This window comes from Melozone crissalis, unplaced genomic scaffold (assembly GCF_028551555.1).
Source record: "Melozone crissalis strain CALT ecotype California unplaced genomic scaffold, PUWL_Pcris_2 ptg000168l_1, whole genome shotgun sequence".
Classification (NCBI taxonomy): domain Eukaryota; kingdom Metazoa; phylum Chordata; class Aves; order Passeriformes; family Passerellidae; genus Melozone; species Melozone crissalis.
This window is the reverse complement of record NW_026535937.1, coordinates 122,811-138,780: the sequence shown is the minus strand read 5'-3', so window position 1 is coordinate 138,780 and position 15,970 is coordinate 122,811. Positions and strand designations below refer to the sequence as shown.

The 15,970-nt window shown below is 37.7% G+C and overlaps 1 protein-coding gene across 1 annotated transcript in view; it reads left to right on the top strand.

Moving 5' to 3' along the window:
* LOC128948886 (inositol polyphosphate 4-phosphatase type II-like) overlaps positions 1 to 15,970 on the top strand; it is a 128,693-nt gene that overhangs the window by 86,898 nt on the left and 25,825 nt on the right. Inside the window, exons 14-19 of the mRNA XM_054293645.1 lie at positions 4,867 to 5,038; positions 5,908 to 6,032; positions 6,948 to 7,065; positions 8,753 to 8,893; positions 11,442 to 11,539; positions 15,197 to 15,309. Coding sequence (XP_054149620.1) covers positions 4,867 to 5,038; positions 5,908 to 6,032; positions 6,948 to 7,065; positions 8,753 to 8,893; positions 11,442 to 11,539; positions 15,197 to 15,309 — 767 coding nt within the window. The remainder of the gene's footprint in view (positions 1 to 4,866; positions 5,039 to 5,907; positions 6,033 to 6,947; positions 7,066 to 8,752; positions 8,894 to 11,441; positions 11,540 to 15,196; positions 15,310 to 15,970) is intronic.

Here is a 15,970-nt window from a genome sequence, read left to right as displayed (position 1 = left end):
CCGTGAGAGTTGTGATGTGAAAGCCTGTCCTGCAGCATTAGAGGTGCCAGTGGAACACAGCGTTGGCTCTGGTGCTGGCACAGCCCCGACAGATGTCTGTGCTTGGCTGCTGCATGTGGCTGCTGTTTCTGTCTGCTGCTCGTGCCTCCTGTCAGAGCTCCCACCCAGCCGTTCCCTCGCTGCCTCTGCGTGAGGACTCCCCCATTTGATACACACAGGATCCACCTAGCATCACAAACAATTTGAGTTGCCAGTGTGATTGCACCTGGATTTTGCCTTTAAGTGAATTATGGAATCATGAGCTCCGTGAACTGGCCCTTGATAACCTTCAGCATAGGTTTGCAAAGAGCACCTGGGGAACATTGCCACATTTCCTAGCTGGAATTACAGGAGACCTCTGTTCATACTCACATTGCTACAGACACATGTGGGTTTATTTTTCTTGTATTATCTCATACCTGTTGGGGACTATATAAGTTTAGATTCAAAATTTCGGACTTTCATTGCCCTGGGGATGGGGACTACATCTTTCGTTGCATCCCTTCCAATGCAGGCTGGTAGAAGTGGGAAATAAAGCTATGTTCTGTGGGAAATAAAGCCGTGCTCTAGTTTTATTGGAATCTTCAGAAAAGCTTTTATTATAAAATATTGTTTAGTCATGAAGATGAAAAATTTTTCTGTGGTCTGTGTCCTTGAGCAGCAGACATAATTTATTTAGAGCAGTCACATGTGAAAAGCTTTCTCTTTCCTTCCTCTTCCTCACATTTTTCCTTCCTTTTCTTTGAAGCTTGTATTTACAAAAGTTTTACTTATGCTTTTTTTTCCCCTTTTCCCCTCTCTTCTGTGTCATCCTTTTCTTTTTGATAGGATCCTTATCTGGGCTGAATGTAGCCCAGGAATACAAGACAATCCCCTTCAGCAGTACTTTCTCTAAGTACTTTGGCTAAAAACAGAAGCTGAAAAATATGTAAGGGAAAGACTGTTTAACTGAATCAACAAACTAAAACAAGATATAAGAATATTTAGTTGCACAGCATTCACAGAACCTCCCTATGCTTAAAGTGTATTAGATTTTCTTAGCTTTGTCTTTTATTACCTTTGTCCTCTCTTTCTGTTTTCACTCTGACTAAGCATGCTGAGATGCTCATGTAGGTATTATTGGATGGTTTTGGGTTTAGCTATTAATCCATGTGACAGTGGAGAAAATCTTGGATGGTTGCAGTGGAATAATAAATCCCAAGAATTCCAAATTTCTGGACACCCAAACTGTGCAAAGCAAACTGCTACCTTCAAGTGCAGGAACACCAGGAAATCTTATTCAGGTTTTTATTGTTCCTGCAAGAACTGCTGCAGCATTATGAGTACAAAGCCTCCTCCTTTTTCAAAGAGCTTAGCCCTCAGCTGCAGTTCAGCTGAGCTCCAAGAGCTGCGTGGCAAAATAAAGAAATAAGGCACTGACCTTTTTATGGTGCAAAGTTGAATATGTGCAATCTTCTGTCTTTTTAAACCTCCCTTTAAAAAAAAAAAAAAACATTAATTCAAAGACTGTTCCTTTCCTAAGTCAGTAAAATCAAATTCTGGGTTAATTATTTCATGCTGATTTTAGGGATTTACTGCTGCTGTGTTGGTTGGTTGGTTTGATTTGCCTGCCTTTTTCATTAAAACAGAGTTTGTCTAATGATCACTTTGTGATATAAAGACAACTCATTTATGTTTTTTTACCTCTAATTATTTCAATTCTGTCATGGAATATTTTTATGATCAGGTAGCGAGTGATTAATTTAAGTGAAACGTTACCTCGTGGGTATCTGCTGTTACATTTATACGTCACATTTATATTTGTATTTCTTACATTTGTGTGGCTGTAGTGCCCCCCTTTGCTTTAAGGGCACAACATTATGCATTCTTCTGCTTTTTCTTTAAGGTTTGGTTTTTTAACTTCATACCATTCAAGTTTTGAAGTGACTTAAAGCAATTTATGGATTTTAGGTGGCACAAATAGCAGTGACAAAATTGGCTTTTTTAATCTGTTGCTAGGGCTAAAGGAGATAGGAGTACTATGCTGAAGCATCCTTTTTGGTTACCAGCATATTTTAATGAGCATTTCAGTGGGCCTGACTTTGAAAAGACCAGAAGCTTGCTTTTCTGCCAAAGTTTATAAAATTTAACATGTGGTTTGACATATTGCAACTTGGATATGAGCACGCAGAACTGACTAGCTGGGTGCTAAGCAGGTCATTTGCCTGCACAGCCTGTTGATTACAGGAACATGGGGCTGAAGGGCGTTTTCCAGTAACCAAAGGGCAAATCCTGTCACAGACTGAGCTGCCATCACTCTCTTGGCAATGAACATGGAATATTTACTCAGTGCTTTGTGGAACATGCACTTTTGTTTTAATCTCATTCTAACTGCATAGCGGTGGTACTGTCCTTTTAGTTTCATCCTTTAATTTTTTAATTTAATATGTTTGGTTTTCATGCCTTGTTTTAGTTTCCCGTGGCTGACTAGCTCTATTTTTGTGCTGAGTTTCTTTGCTTTATCCGGAGACTCTGACAGTTCTTCTGGATGCTAAGTGTTCCAAACTGACAGGCTGCCCATGTCATTTTAGCAACCTGACAGTCATCCCGGAGTCTCCTTGTCGCTTCTGTTCTTGCTTCTAATCTCCTTTTTTTAGATGGTCACTCATTCAGTTAATTCTTCACCCCTTCTTCAAACAATTTTCCGCTGTGATTTTAATTTAAAAGAAAGTTGAGATCCGAAGGCTCAATGTGTGTGAGTCCATGAATGTGTTAAAAGCAATAATTTGTATTATTCCTTTCCTGAAGTGATTCTACAAAGGTATTCTGAAAAATATCTTATTCTAAAATGTATACAATATGATTTACTGAGTCACTCTAAGAGAACTCTTAGACTTTAGACTTTGAGCTTACTTTGCTGCTGATGCTTTTATTGGCATATGTATATTGCTTAAATTAATAAAGGATTGTAATTTGACTGAGACTTTAGATTGCCTGATCTGTCTACACTGGCTTCCAGTACATTACACTTTTTTGTCTACCTTATTTCTAAACTCGTCTGTGTTTTGCAGCAGCCTCTGGTTGTTCTTTTGCTTTTATTCCCTGGAATAAACACCACAGTTAGTTCTTGTTATTTTCTCCTCAGGAAGAGGGGAAATCAAGTTGCTGCTCAGTCTTTTTCATCAGCTTAAGGAGATTAAATCTTGGTAGCTCTGCGCTGCAAGCTCTCCATTTTTCCAGCAGCCTCTCTAAAACGTGTACACCAGCGTTTGGCACACAGCGTGTCATCACTCTGTTAGCCAATGACATGTATAAAATCACCTGGAGCTTGTGCCTGGGGGTGGCTCATGGTCTGTTTTGTCAGGATGACACTCGCTTCAGAACTGCTTTTTTCCAGGGAATGCTTCCTCAGTCTGTGTTACTCATGGTTAAATATGTATGACTGTGGTAAAACTCATGTTGTCTGACCACAAAGTTAACAAAGAGCTCATCCGATTCTCTGTGCATGCTCTGTCCTTGTTCCCCTTTCCTGCTCCTTGCTTTCTCTAATTTCTCCCAGCTTTCAAAGCTCTCTGCAGTCTTCTTGGCTGCAGTTTTATTAATTTGTGTGTTTTTCTGGAGCTCAGCCAAATTGACTGGCAACAGGCAGCTGTCTTCTGCCTCAAGAACTTCCTCAGTTCTAATGAGGTTTTACTGGCCTGACTCAGAATGTTACCTGAAACAACACGCTGCTGTCTTGCACCTAATTACAACAGATTTTAATTATCATTGATTCTTAATTACACTGACCTACAGAAAATATGAGCCAATTATAGACTGTTGCATTGTCAGTTGCATTCCCAACTTTTATATAGATTCTTCTAGAGTGTTGATTTCCCTCATTTCAAACTGTACAATCAAACTGAGATGTAGATTCTGAAGGAGGGGGATTTATTTATTTGTTTTTATTATTTGCTCAACTTAGGGGTAGGCAAAGCCATATGCAACTACCAGGCAGGTCTGATTTTATTAAATCATATAAAATTCAGGAGTAGCTGGGATTATTGGGCAAGTTTGTGTAAGGTGTTCCAATTCTCCTCCATTCCTAGTTATCACTGTTTCATTTGTAATGTATTAAGGAATCACATTTTTCAATCATTTCATGAGTGTTTTTTTTAATATGCCTAGCGTGTATTTTCATAGAGAAAAACATGTTTCAAAATACTCTGCATCTCTCTGATAGAAATAGCTAAAATGAGTTCAAAATGTCTAAATGTTTAAAGAGAACAACACAGAATCTAAAAAAAAAGGAATATGGTCTGAAGCTTTTTATATTTCCAGCCTGTAGATTAAGTAGGTGATACCCTTCCAGATACCTATTTGTTATTGTGTTTTACCCTCCAGCACCCACCTTTTCTTAAATATTTGGTTATTCTCTCTGGTTTTGCATTTTTGATGCTATTTCATTTCTTACATAGCCAGTTCTGAGTCCTGAAAGGAGACTCCATCGCCACTGTATTAATCTCTGTGTGCTAAATGAGGTTTTATGTGTTTCCCTGTGTACTCTGTTTGTGACACTTGAATACCAGTTTTACAGGGATGCTGGGACTGTTGGAAAAGGCCATTGTTTCAGAGTGCAGTTGGATTCAGGCCAGGGATTTAACCCCATTCCCAGTGGTAAGATGGAATCCTGCTTATAAGTATGTTCTCCAGTGGCATTTGTGGTCCCACAGTGGTCTGGGGAGAGCTGCAGGGGTTGTTTTAAAGGGAAGGGTGATGTGCACAGCTGCTCCTGCCATCCTTCCTAGTGAAGAAGGGTTTTTCACTGCGAGTTTTCCAGTCTGGAGCAGATGACCTGTCGTGTTGTAGGTGACTGGTACGAGCAGCTGTACCCGCTGGTGGTCACGCTGAAGGACTGCATGGCAGAGGTGGTGACCAGGGCCAAGCAGTCCATGGCCTTTGTCCTGCTCCAGGAACTTGCCTGTGGCTTGCCCCAGTGCCTGATGCTGACCCTGAGGAGAGACATCGTCTTCAGCCAAGCAGTAGGTTGTCTTGTGTCGCTCACTTCCTTCTCTTGCTCTAATTATAAGCATACTCTTCATGCCAGTGTTTGTGGGTTTCTTTCTCATTGGTTTTTTTTTTTTCCCTTACAATTTGATACAGCTTTTTCATTTATTTTCCATTATATTCACCTAAATAATTTATAATGTGGTAAGAAATTAAATAGGAAGTAGAAATCCATGGTACTGGCTAGGCAGCATCCAAGCCAGGGAGATTTTTTTCTCCTGGTCACCTTGGAAATAGGGAGAAGACAATTTGTTTTCAGTTTGTGGCAGTGTTTTAAGTGTTTAAATACTATTAGCATGTCTTTCCTTAGAACTGTCTTTTCTTGGCAAATAACTGAAGCTCTTTATGTCTTCTCCTGTATATCATGTTTTTTTCAGATAGATTTTTTTCTAAACATTTCACTTAATTTCTCTCTTAAGTTGGCAGCTGCCTAGGAGATTCAGTTACATTAGATGTTGAACCACTTTCAAATCCATCAGAATTCACATGTTTAATTCACAGTCTTGCATGTTTGAAGCCTGACAAGTGAGGTTCTGGTCTTATTTATGTCAGTGTAAATAACACACAATGATACAAAACAAATTAAGCTTATCTAATATACCTTAACAGAATATTTCACTACTTTATACACCCCCAAAAAACCCATCAAAATACATTATTATGAAATCATGTACTTAGTCACTAAACAGAAATACCTATGCTGATTTCTCAAATATGTAGGTGCTACCTCTGTTGTGTATAATGATGGCAAGCCTCATTTTAACTGTTTGTCTTGTAACAGTTGAAATGTCTTGTATCTGTTTGTCTTGTAACACTCTTGCACATGTTTTAATTATCTTTACAACTCGCTGGATTGGTCTGTGGTTTTGCAATCAAATTGCACACAGGTTTACATGATCAAGGATTTTTACAACAGCTTCACACTGTTGGATTGCTGGTGCAGTATGAAGGACTCCTTAGCACATACAGTAAGTATTGCTCTTGGACAAAGTTTCTTATGTTCCCTGCCCAGAAGTTACCCAGGAAGTTCTTATTTTAACCTCAGCAAGCCTCTTATTTGGCTTGCTGAATCAAATCTTGTCCTTACAAGACAGTAGACTTGCACATAATAGCACAGCTGAAGTCATTGACACTGTGTTGTTAATTCTGCAGCAAAAGTTATTAATCTGTTTCATTCTGAGTTCCTCAGAGAACACGGCCTGCTTATTGTTCCATGCAGACCTGACCCAAAATAGCAGGTTTATAAAACTAATGCAAACGGAAGATTTAAACACTTACTGCTTTTATCAGCCTCGGCCCTGATCCCCAGTGCTGATAATGTGAAGATAGCCTGAAAAGAGTTTCATAGTTTGTTACACATGCCATTATTTGATATGTATTAAAAAGGAAATTTGGAGGGAGAAATTGCCTTATCTTTCAAACTTTGAACTAGATCTATTGGAATCATTCCCTGAATCAGAGATTTTGACTAAAGTAGAGGAATTTAGCATTTGTGCAGCTTTATTATGCAGTTGCTCATTTGGAGATAGCTGTCTTCTTCATTTTACATGATGCTTGTTTTTATTCTCAAAACCTTTGTCCTCCATCAGCAGGAAAGCCTTTTGAAAACTTTCAGAATAGACAAAAATGGCTTTTCTGAGGTTATTTTATGTCTATATAGAGCAGGCTGATTTTCAGAATTGCTTAATACTCATGGTTACCATTTAGGGCACAGAATTGTCAGCAGTTCAAGAAATGAGTCTGGTTTTATGTAGGTTACTGTAATGTGGATTTAGAACTGTGATTTTTAGATGCACAGACTGGAAAATATATTGCTTTGCCCTGACCTATACAGTGACTGATCTGCCAACTCTGTTAATAGTCTCTTTAATCTTTTCATGTAGGTGAAGAAGCAGGGATGCTCGAAGACATGGCTGTGGGCATTTCAGATTTGCAGAAAGTAATGTTTAGAGTAATTGAAGCCAAGTCAGAAGATTTTTTGCCTATTATAAGTGGAAGGCGGTAAGAACTTTGTTTCTTGGAGCCCAGGAAACTGAGCTGCAGTTTTAATCTGTAGCCCATGAAACCCGTCTAATGGTTTTCTTGTTGCTGAGTTCTGTTTTATTGAAAGTGCATTGTTTTACTTTTTAGAAGGTGAGTTAGTAGGGATTCTAAAAGCCAGTAGGCTCTGGGTTACTCTCCTGATAAAAAGGTGAAGTTCCAGTTACTAATACAGATTAATCTGAGCAGCGTCTGTGTTGTGCAGAGCTGCTGGTGCATTATTCACACATGGATACTGAACCCTGGACAAGTGACAAGGCCATTGTTTACAAATGTGGTCTCTAACTGAGAAACTTTGCTTTTGAATGTCCTGAATTTGTATTTCAGCATGAGAAATGAAACTGCAGTTCCAAGAGTTAGGCCTTGATTGTTTTTAAGATGGAAACCAAAAAACTCCGATGCCACTTAGTATTAAAAACTTAGTAGTCACTTTTAAAAATGGAAGCCTTTTTTAGCTGCTGAAAATCACACAGGACATAGGCAGTCTCAGAAATCCTTGCACAAAATCACTTATCCTTTATGAATCTCACGTGAGTACTGCTGAATGTCAGGACATATACTGCAATACTCCGTTTATTTTGGCTATTTGAGGGTTAACAAGATTGGAATGGATTTTTCATCTTTATTATTATTCTAGTCTGAAGCTCCAAATAGTTTTATTTTGCAAAAATCACTTCCTTAATAGTATCATTGCTCTTAAGATGACTGTAAATTAAATTCAGCTAAAAGCAGGAACTTTTAGAAAATATATGTTTCCTCTGAAGGGGGCTTTCACCACTGATTTACTTAATTAATCTGGATGATTCACTCTCATCATATGGGCTTTCTGAGAAGGGATTGAATAAATAACAGGAAGGCTGGAATATGATAGGCAATACAATGGGAATAATTAAAATTAAAAAAATTTTAAAAATAAAATCTACAAGGTTTATGTGGAGGAGTGCCATTCCTCTTAGAGCTGTGATAAGACTGCTCCTATCAAACAGCATTGGAAGTGAACCGTAAAAAGAAAAGATGAAAAGGTGAAAATCTAGTTATTTTCTAATAATTTTTTTAGAAACCCTCCATTTTTATTTTGGTTGTTATATGGTATGGCTCAATAAATGAGAGTGAAAGACTGTAGAAATGCAAGACAGAAAAATCAAACTACAAATTCTTATCTTGAAGAGTCAGCATATTTACTTGTAATTGTTTTTTCTAGGAAAGTGCTTAAACCTGACATTCTGTGTGCACAAACAAATCAATCCAAAGTGTGTGGCACTGTCTAGCAGTGCACTGATCATCTGGTGTGGGTGGTAGACACCAGCCACCCAGGGGAGGTGAAATTCTGTTCAGGAGCTCACATGCTTTTATTAGAGGCCATTCTTTTATTAGAGGCGCTTTTGGAACATTCTTTACAGAATCACAGAATATTTTGAGTTAGAAGGGACCCATATGCATCATCAAGTGCAACTCCTGGCCTTGCACAGGGCTTCCCAAGAATCACACCCCGTGCCTGAGAGTTCAGATGCTTCTTGAACTCTGTGAGGCTTGGTGCTGTGACACTTCCCAGGGGAGCCAGTTCAACCTGCTCAACCATTCTCTGGCTGAAGAAACTTTTCCTGACATTCAAGAACCCCATCCTCACTCTTGTTTTCATTGTTGCTAGTGAACATTACATTATAGAGGTCCAGCTCCCAGCAAAGATGTTTCAGCTGCTGCCACAAGAGATTAAAGAGGGAAAGCTGCTTCGCATGTATCCAGTGCTCTTTAATGTTGGAATCAATGAGCAGCAAACACTGGCAGAGAGGTAAGGAAAAGTCACGTTGCATTTTCTGTCCAAGTACTCCATGCTGGTACAGGCTATCTCTCAGGATTAGAAACAAATCTTCTTTGTTATTTGCTCTTAGACAATCTCACATTGACTCAGTGTGTATTTTCAAAGGTATTAAAGGAAATAAACACAAGCTATGAAGCAATGTAGAACAGTGAAAAAGTCCAGATGAAGATAAGATCATAAGCAGGGCTCCGTTTCACAGAGTTGGTGCCATGTTTCTCTTGGATACAGGTGCAAAATGGATTTCTATTTCAGATGCAGAATTTTGGTTGTATGCAGTACTCTGAAATTCTCACACAAGTTTGAAAATTCAAAATTCTTACATCTTGAAGATGGGTTTGAAGAGACCAAACAAGTGATAAGCTAGAGAAATTAGTACTCCTCTGCAACAGATTGCTGGAAACTAATTAATTAGTATAAAAATAGTCATGGATTCACCAACGTATTAATTTTCTCTTCCAAGAGAAGGGTATCTGTCAGTCATGTTAAATTACCACATTTGTGCAGGGCTAAAACTGCAAAGTAGAAGTCAAGATGTCAATACAGACAGCTACTTTGTTAAAACTTCTTTTCTTTTAGCTGCTTTTATTAACAGAGCGTCCAAAATACCTAATGCTTATCTTGAGGTTGCATTTGCTCTAAGCCAAAAGCTTATAGCAAAGCTGTAGCTGGAGTAATGGAGGGATACAGTGAAAATCCTTAACCTGGGTAATAGGCAAGAAGTTAAACACCACAGGATTTTATCTCCTGTTCACTGTAGACAGCCAAGTAAACCCAGTCTTTTAAAGAAGTCTACTAAAGAATGTCATTAGGTAGCTTTGTGAATGTTTATGGGACACTTCTCCAAGTTGAGTGGTGGTATGTGAGAAAATTTAGGCAGAAAGTTGAAATGGGAGACATAGACTGAATCTAAAGACAGTAAAATCTGGCATTTTACTGTGAAAGAGCTGGATAGCTGGTTAGAGAACTTGGAAACTTCTTGAAAATGAAAATAGGTTATTCTGATGACATAAAGAGAAAAGTGCTGAGAGGAGTGACGTGGCCAAACTCATAATGTGCAAAACCAACAAAATCAGTCATGACAGTTCTGAGTGGGACACTCAAAAAATAAGAGGTAAGACATGATGTGGTAAGCAAGAAGCAGGCTGGTGGGAGCTTACACGAGTGAGATAGGCAGGAAGGACTGAGTTATGAATAGTCTGAGGAAAAATTTGACAACATTTAGAAATAGCCTGATTACCTGGGGGCTTGTAGAGGAGTTGGTATGAAAAGATGTCTGGCTTGCAAGTGAAGTGGCAGGAAGTGTTGTTCCCAGTGGTCATTTTACATTGTGTGCAAAGAAAGCCATAGGAGAAAACAAAATAACTGCATATTTATAAATATGGATATGTACTAATATCTGCCAAGAAAATAAGTTCAATGCAGAAGCAGCTTTAATGCATGCAGTTACAGTCTGCTTTTGTCTTAATTCAAAATGCTGCTTAACTCCTAAAGTTGTACATTTGTTTTTGAGACTGAAAACACCACACACGATTTATGGCTAAAAACATGGAGGGGTTTGTGGGATAAAGAACCTGAGAATATAAAAACACTTTCGTGGCAAATTTCTAGGAAATGTTACTGTATTAGAAAAAAAATCTTTTAATTTGTTTTTTGATAGAATACACTTGAGAATGTTTCCGATTTAAAAGAAATGTTCTCATGTGACAGTGCAGCAATGGCTACTAAGGAAGTAGTTACATCTTCTCCCTGTGGCCTGTTGAAATATTTGCTTCCCTTGTTCCCAATTTAGCAGCATATTTGGTATCTTCTGATCTGTGTCCCCTTCTCTCTGAGTTTCTCACTTATCTGCCCATGCCTCTCTTCCTGTACTCCTCCATTCCCTTTTCAAATCTATTCTGAAGATGAATTTCAAAACTTTGGCCCTAATTGTCATGGGGACATTCGTGTCTTTACAATCATATCTCCTGTAGTACCGTGAGATTTAGTTTCTTGGCATGTGAAATGTGGCTGTTGTAGAAATCTTGGTCTCAGAGAGAAAGATATTTGTTTTTATAGCTACAGTTATTTTGTAGATAAGCTTCTCTTCCATCTTGTGTCACTTCCATATTATCCAGCTCTTACAGAAATTGGTATGCTTAAGCAGTAGCAGCACTAAGAGATGGAGAGTTGGTGTTCTCTGCCTGTGGTACCCAATTTTTGGAATTGGAATTCCCCCAAAGTGCCTTTCCATTTATTCACGATTTGTGAGGGGAAAAGAATAAGTGCCTTATTGCATGTTTGTAAATAGATTGCTTTGTTAATAAAGTTTTGGAAGAAGTATGCATCAGCGATGATCTCGTTTCCAAAAATTAATTCCAAAGCATACAAGAACTTAACTACTGCATGTTTGACAAAATCTAATGCATTTAGCACCAAAGTTATTTCTTTATGCAAAGAAATAACTATGAAGGATAATTTATCTTTTGTTGTTGTTTGTGGGTTTTGGGTTTTTTTCATAATTTATTGTGTATTTTCATAGGTTTGGAGATACCACTTTGCAGGAAAACATTAACCAGGAAAACTTAGAGCTTCTCAAAGAATATTACAAGTTATTTACAGAAAAAATGCCTCCTGATTGTGAGTACAAAATAATGCAATGTCCAAATCGGTTTGAAAAGCTTTGAGTAGGTAGAAGGTTATAAGACAGTAATATTAGCAGAATCCCATAACTTGTTCCATAAATTTAAACATTTTGTACCTGTACATGACCCTGCTGGTCTCAGGAGTGATTTCAGGCCTTGTGCCACAGCAGAAACTACAGAGAAAATGAAACAGAGGAATGATGAACTGAACAGCTATTTTAAGTTATTAAAATAATAAGTTTGTTAATATTTCATGTAGAGGACAGTCTGTACCTACTGTATTTTTACATAAATACTTGGTGGGCAATTTCATCAGCTTCAGTCATACCCTCTGTTCTTATTCTGAAAATATGTTGAGGTTTGGTGAACCATGGAGAAATCTGCAGATCAAATACAAGCAATGAGCCACATCATCATTATATGAACGACAAGGTTTCATTGGAATAGGCCCTGTATTCCACTTCTGTAGAACTTCTGTATTATAAACATAAGCATTACTATGCTGTTACTCTGATTGCCAGAAGCAAGGACTGAAGAAAACATCTGCATCAATCGAATCCTGTTAGTTTTAATGCCCAAACTATAGTCCCAAATGTGGGAGATTTAACTGCCTGATGTTTAAATGCTATGTAAAACTTTAATACATCACATGCGTATGTATACATGTTTATCTCTTATATCAGGATGATTTTAATTTGTTAATCATTTTGACAGAAACAAAAGCCCTTCCTAAATGATGGGCAGGATGCCCATCCATCCCCCCACAGACCTAGTATTTATTTCCAGGATGTCTACAGAGAAACTCATACAATAAGTTGGGTGATTAATTGAGGGGAATCTTGCTAAGAAAACATCCTCGAAAAACTAACCTCATGCAGGTTAGGACTAAGGTAGATCTGCTACCTCATAAATGGATTTTATTTTATAAAATACTGCATGCAGACAGTATTGGCTACTTTTCATTAACACAATTTAAACTTGTACTGCCTTCCTGAAGGATTATTAGTGAGCCACACAGTTCCTGGACTTCTTTCAGACTGTGAAGGCTTTTGAGAACTAATTGTGTCTAGTTCATCGTGTATTTTCTGGTTATTATAACTTTCTTGCTTTTTTTCTTTACCTTTAAGAACTCAGTCTCTTCTTTATACAATTTTTTGTGGAACATAAAGCATCTTTTGGTTCCACTGCCCTTCCCAGTAGCTCCCTGCCAGTATACAGAGTCAGTCTTTTGCCTTGGAGAAATGTGCCTTTTAAACCAGCCCCCTGGGAAAAAAGGGAAGCTCTCAAACTTGTTCATTTGTGGCAGGACTTAATCCCACTCCTGTTCCCCCTCGTCTGGAAGACAAACCTCCATACAAGGCTGGCAGCAACCCTGGTGCTGGGGCCACGTGAGAGGCATTCAATATTGATGGCTTTTTGATGGTTTTGTCCCACCTATCCAGATAATTTCCTATAATGCCAAATCTGTGCTACAAAATCAATGCAGGACTGTGTTCCCAAAGCTGTCAGTTCCAAACAGTGCTCAAAAAGCCCAACAGAATTTGAGCATTTGCAGCCCTATTTGCCAGGCTGTTGGATCCACCCTTGGTAGCCTCCCTGGCCTGCTGCCTCATTCATATATTCCCTTTCAAAGAATTCAATTTCCCACTCCCTGAAAGGTATTGCCACCTTCGCTGTTAGTTTTCCTCTTGTGTCTGTATTTCTCCTTGGCAATAATAGTCTTGCTTGTAACTAAGCATCCACTGACTTTCTGTCTTTAGGATGAACATACACTTCGTCATTTACCCATTTGTTAACTTCTTAAATTCTTTTAGCAGAAACTGAAAATAAGAGCATGTTTCCAGCAAGGTTCCTACCAAAAATGCTGACCAAATATAGCTCAAAATGGTACTGCTTTTATAGAAATACTAAGACAGTAAGGGTCCAAAAACGTAAGATAGTTGTTTAGTAGTACGTAAGTACCTGAAAACAAAAAGGCTGTTTGGTATTTCCAGGCTTCTCCCCCTTATCAGCCTGATTTGGTGGTTTGGTACTGTGGGGGACCCAAGGAGTTTAGGCCATTGATCATTTCCAGTCAAGGTGCAACCCCTTTGGCAGTTCTGTGAATTAGGAGACTCTTGCTGTACCTGTGCTGAAGTCATCCCTCTGAGATGTCACGTTTTCTGCTGTGACCCAAAGGAAAGCTACTGGGAGCAATAGAATGTTTAGTGATACATTTGCATCATCTCAAAGCATCTTTGCCATTTTGTGCTCTCTGTTTTAAAGAAACAGATGCACCCATAAGTGTAATAGTCTAGCAGAGTGTGATGTGGTTTTATGTGCTCTACATTATCTAATGTACAATCAGAGCTTGTGATACAGAGGTAAAACAATCCACATTAAAATTATTGCAAAACAGATTCTGGATGTACGTTTTCCTCCCTTTTTCTTTTTTTCTTGTTTGTTTGTGAGTTTTTTTAGACAGCACAGTATGACTGGAGCAACTTAGTTCTTTTTGAATAGATTTAAAGTACTTCTTCCTATGAATCATGGATAAGGGAAACTACAGAATTTATTAGATGTAAAAGGTAAAAGCCTGTTGATGAGAGGGATCATTCCAACTTGGATCACGTTAGGAGAATGGATATTGACCTTCATTAATACTTCCCTCATTTTTTTTCTTCCAATTGAGTATAAGTTTTTGGGCTTGGGTTTGGGGCTTGGGTTGTGGGGTTTTTTCCCCTCACTGGATGGATAATTTACTTTCTCTGCTTGAAGAAATCCATTGATCAATTTAGTTTCACTTTGTTCCACTTGATTCTGGCCCCTTTATTTGGTGATAACTATGATTTAAATTCTTTTTACTTTGCCACCATGAGAAGAAATAATTTCAAAAAACAGATTCTGCATGTTTTTATTGATTTTCAGAACTAGCAAGGATAAATGCAACATTAGAAAAATCCCTCCTCTATATACATATGAAACAGAGGGGGAAATTAAATTGCCTACTCTTGAATTTTTGCTGGAGATGTAGGATAAATTAAACTTCAACTTAAATTCCATACCCAGAACAAGCAGGTAAATTTTTGGATTTTAAGCAAACTTGAAATTATTTTCTACTTCAAAATAAAGCCCCACTTAATTTCAGGAGAAATATACTTTGTTACTTTTTAGAGGGGATACTAAGTGCTGTTTAACCCTTATCTTACATTATAGAAAAATCTAAGGCATATTTTAAAACAAAAACTAGATGTTTCAATTTGAAAACAAAACCCTAATTTTTTACTTTAATTTTAAAAAATAATCATCCCATCAAAGCAGGTTGTAATACACTCAGTTTTTTTTTTATTTTTCTGATTTCTTTTGAATGTCTGTAATAGCTGATGAACAGAACTACAGCAGAGATTTGGTTTTGTTTTTCACCATCCATTTATAAGATAAAGGTTGAAGATACTTCAAATTTCCACGTGAAGATCTTAGGGAGGACAAGGCAATACTCAAAAGACATAAGGTTTGCTTATTCCTTAAATATTTAGCTGGTAATTTCTATCCTGTGTTCCAAAACAAGGCTGTAAATAATAGACCTGTTCTTTACCATGAGCGTTCTTTAGTCGGGACAATCATATCACCAACCTTATCAAAATGAGCAACTTTTTTCGTCCTTTTTTCCCAGGTTTACCACATTTTCAAGAACAAAATGATTTAAAGGGATTGCTAGAAAGTCTTCATCAAAATATCCAGGCCAAAAAGAGAAAGAATGTAGAAATCATGTGGCTGGCTGCAACGGTGAGCTCTCTTGTTTCAAAGAAATTGATGAACTAACCATAAACTCATTTTCATAAGCTTGCTGACTTTGTAACTGCAATGGATTTTAAGGAAATGACTGGAAAACTCACTGGTTAAAGGAGGCAGATGTGCTGTAATAGTTTTTTGCAGACAATTTCTTTTTCTCACTTTTTAAACTGGTAGAACCTGCTAGAATTTGAGTGATTTGTTTGATATCCATTCTTTGATAATATAAAATTACTCAAAATAATTTTTTAGTGTCCTTGAGGTATGATGTGGGACACGATTGCTTGGTTCCCTTACTTTAACTTTCTGAAATGTGTATTTCTGGTCCTAGTGATCTACACACTGTTATTCTATATTCCATTTATTTATTGAAAAAGATGTAAGAAGAAAACTTTGTCAGTGCAGTAGCTGTGCAATATCACTTTTTTATTGCAGTGGAAGTACAAGATTCCACATATGAGCCCATCACTCATCCAGAATAATTACCTGGGATTTTTTTACTTTATTTTATAAATGATTTTTTAATATTTTAAAATTTTTTTAGGACTCATTCACATCGAATAGCCCCAATGAATCGGGGGCTTCCAAAGATACTAGTGCAAAGAGAATTAATCTCTTCAATGAAACAGTTCTTTCACATAATTATTTAAGCAGA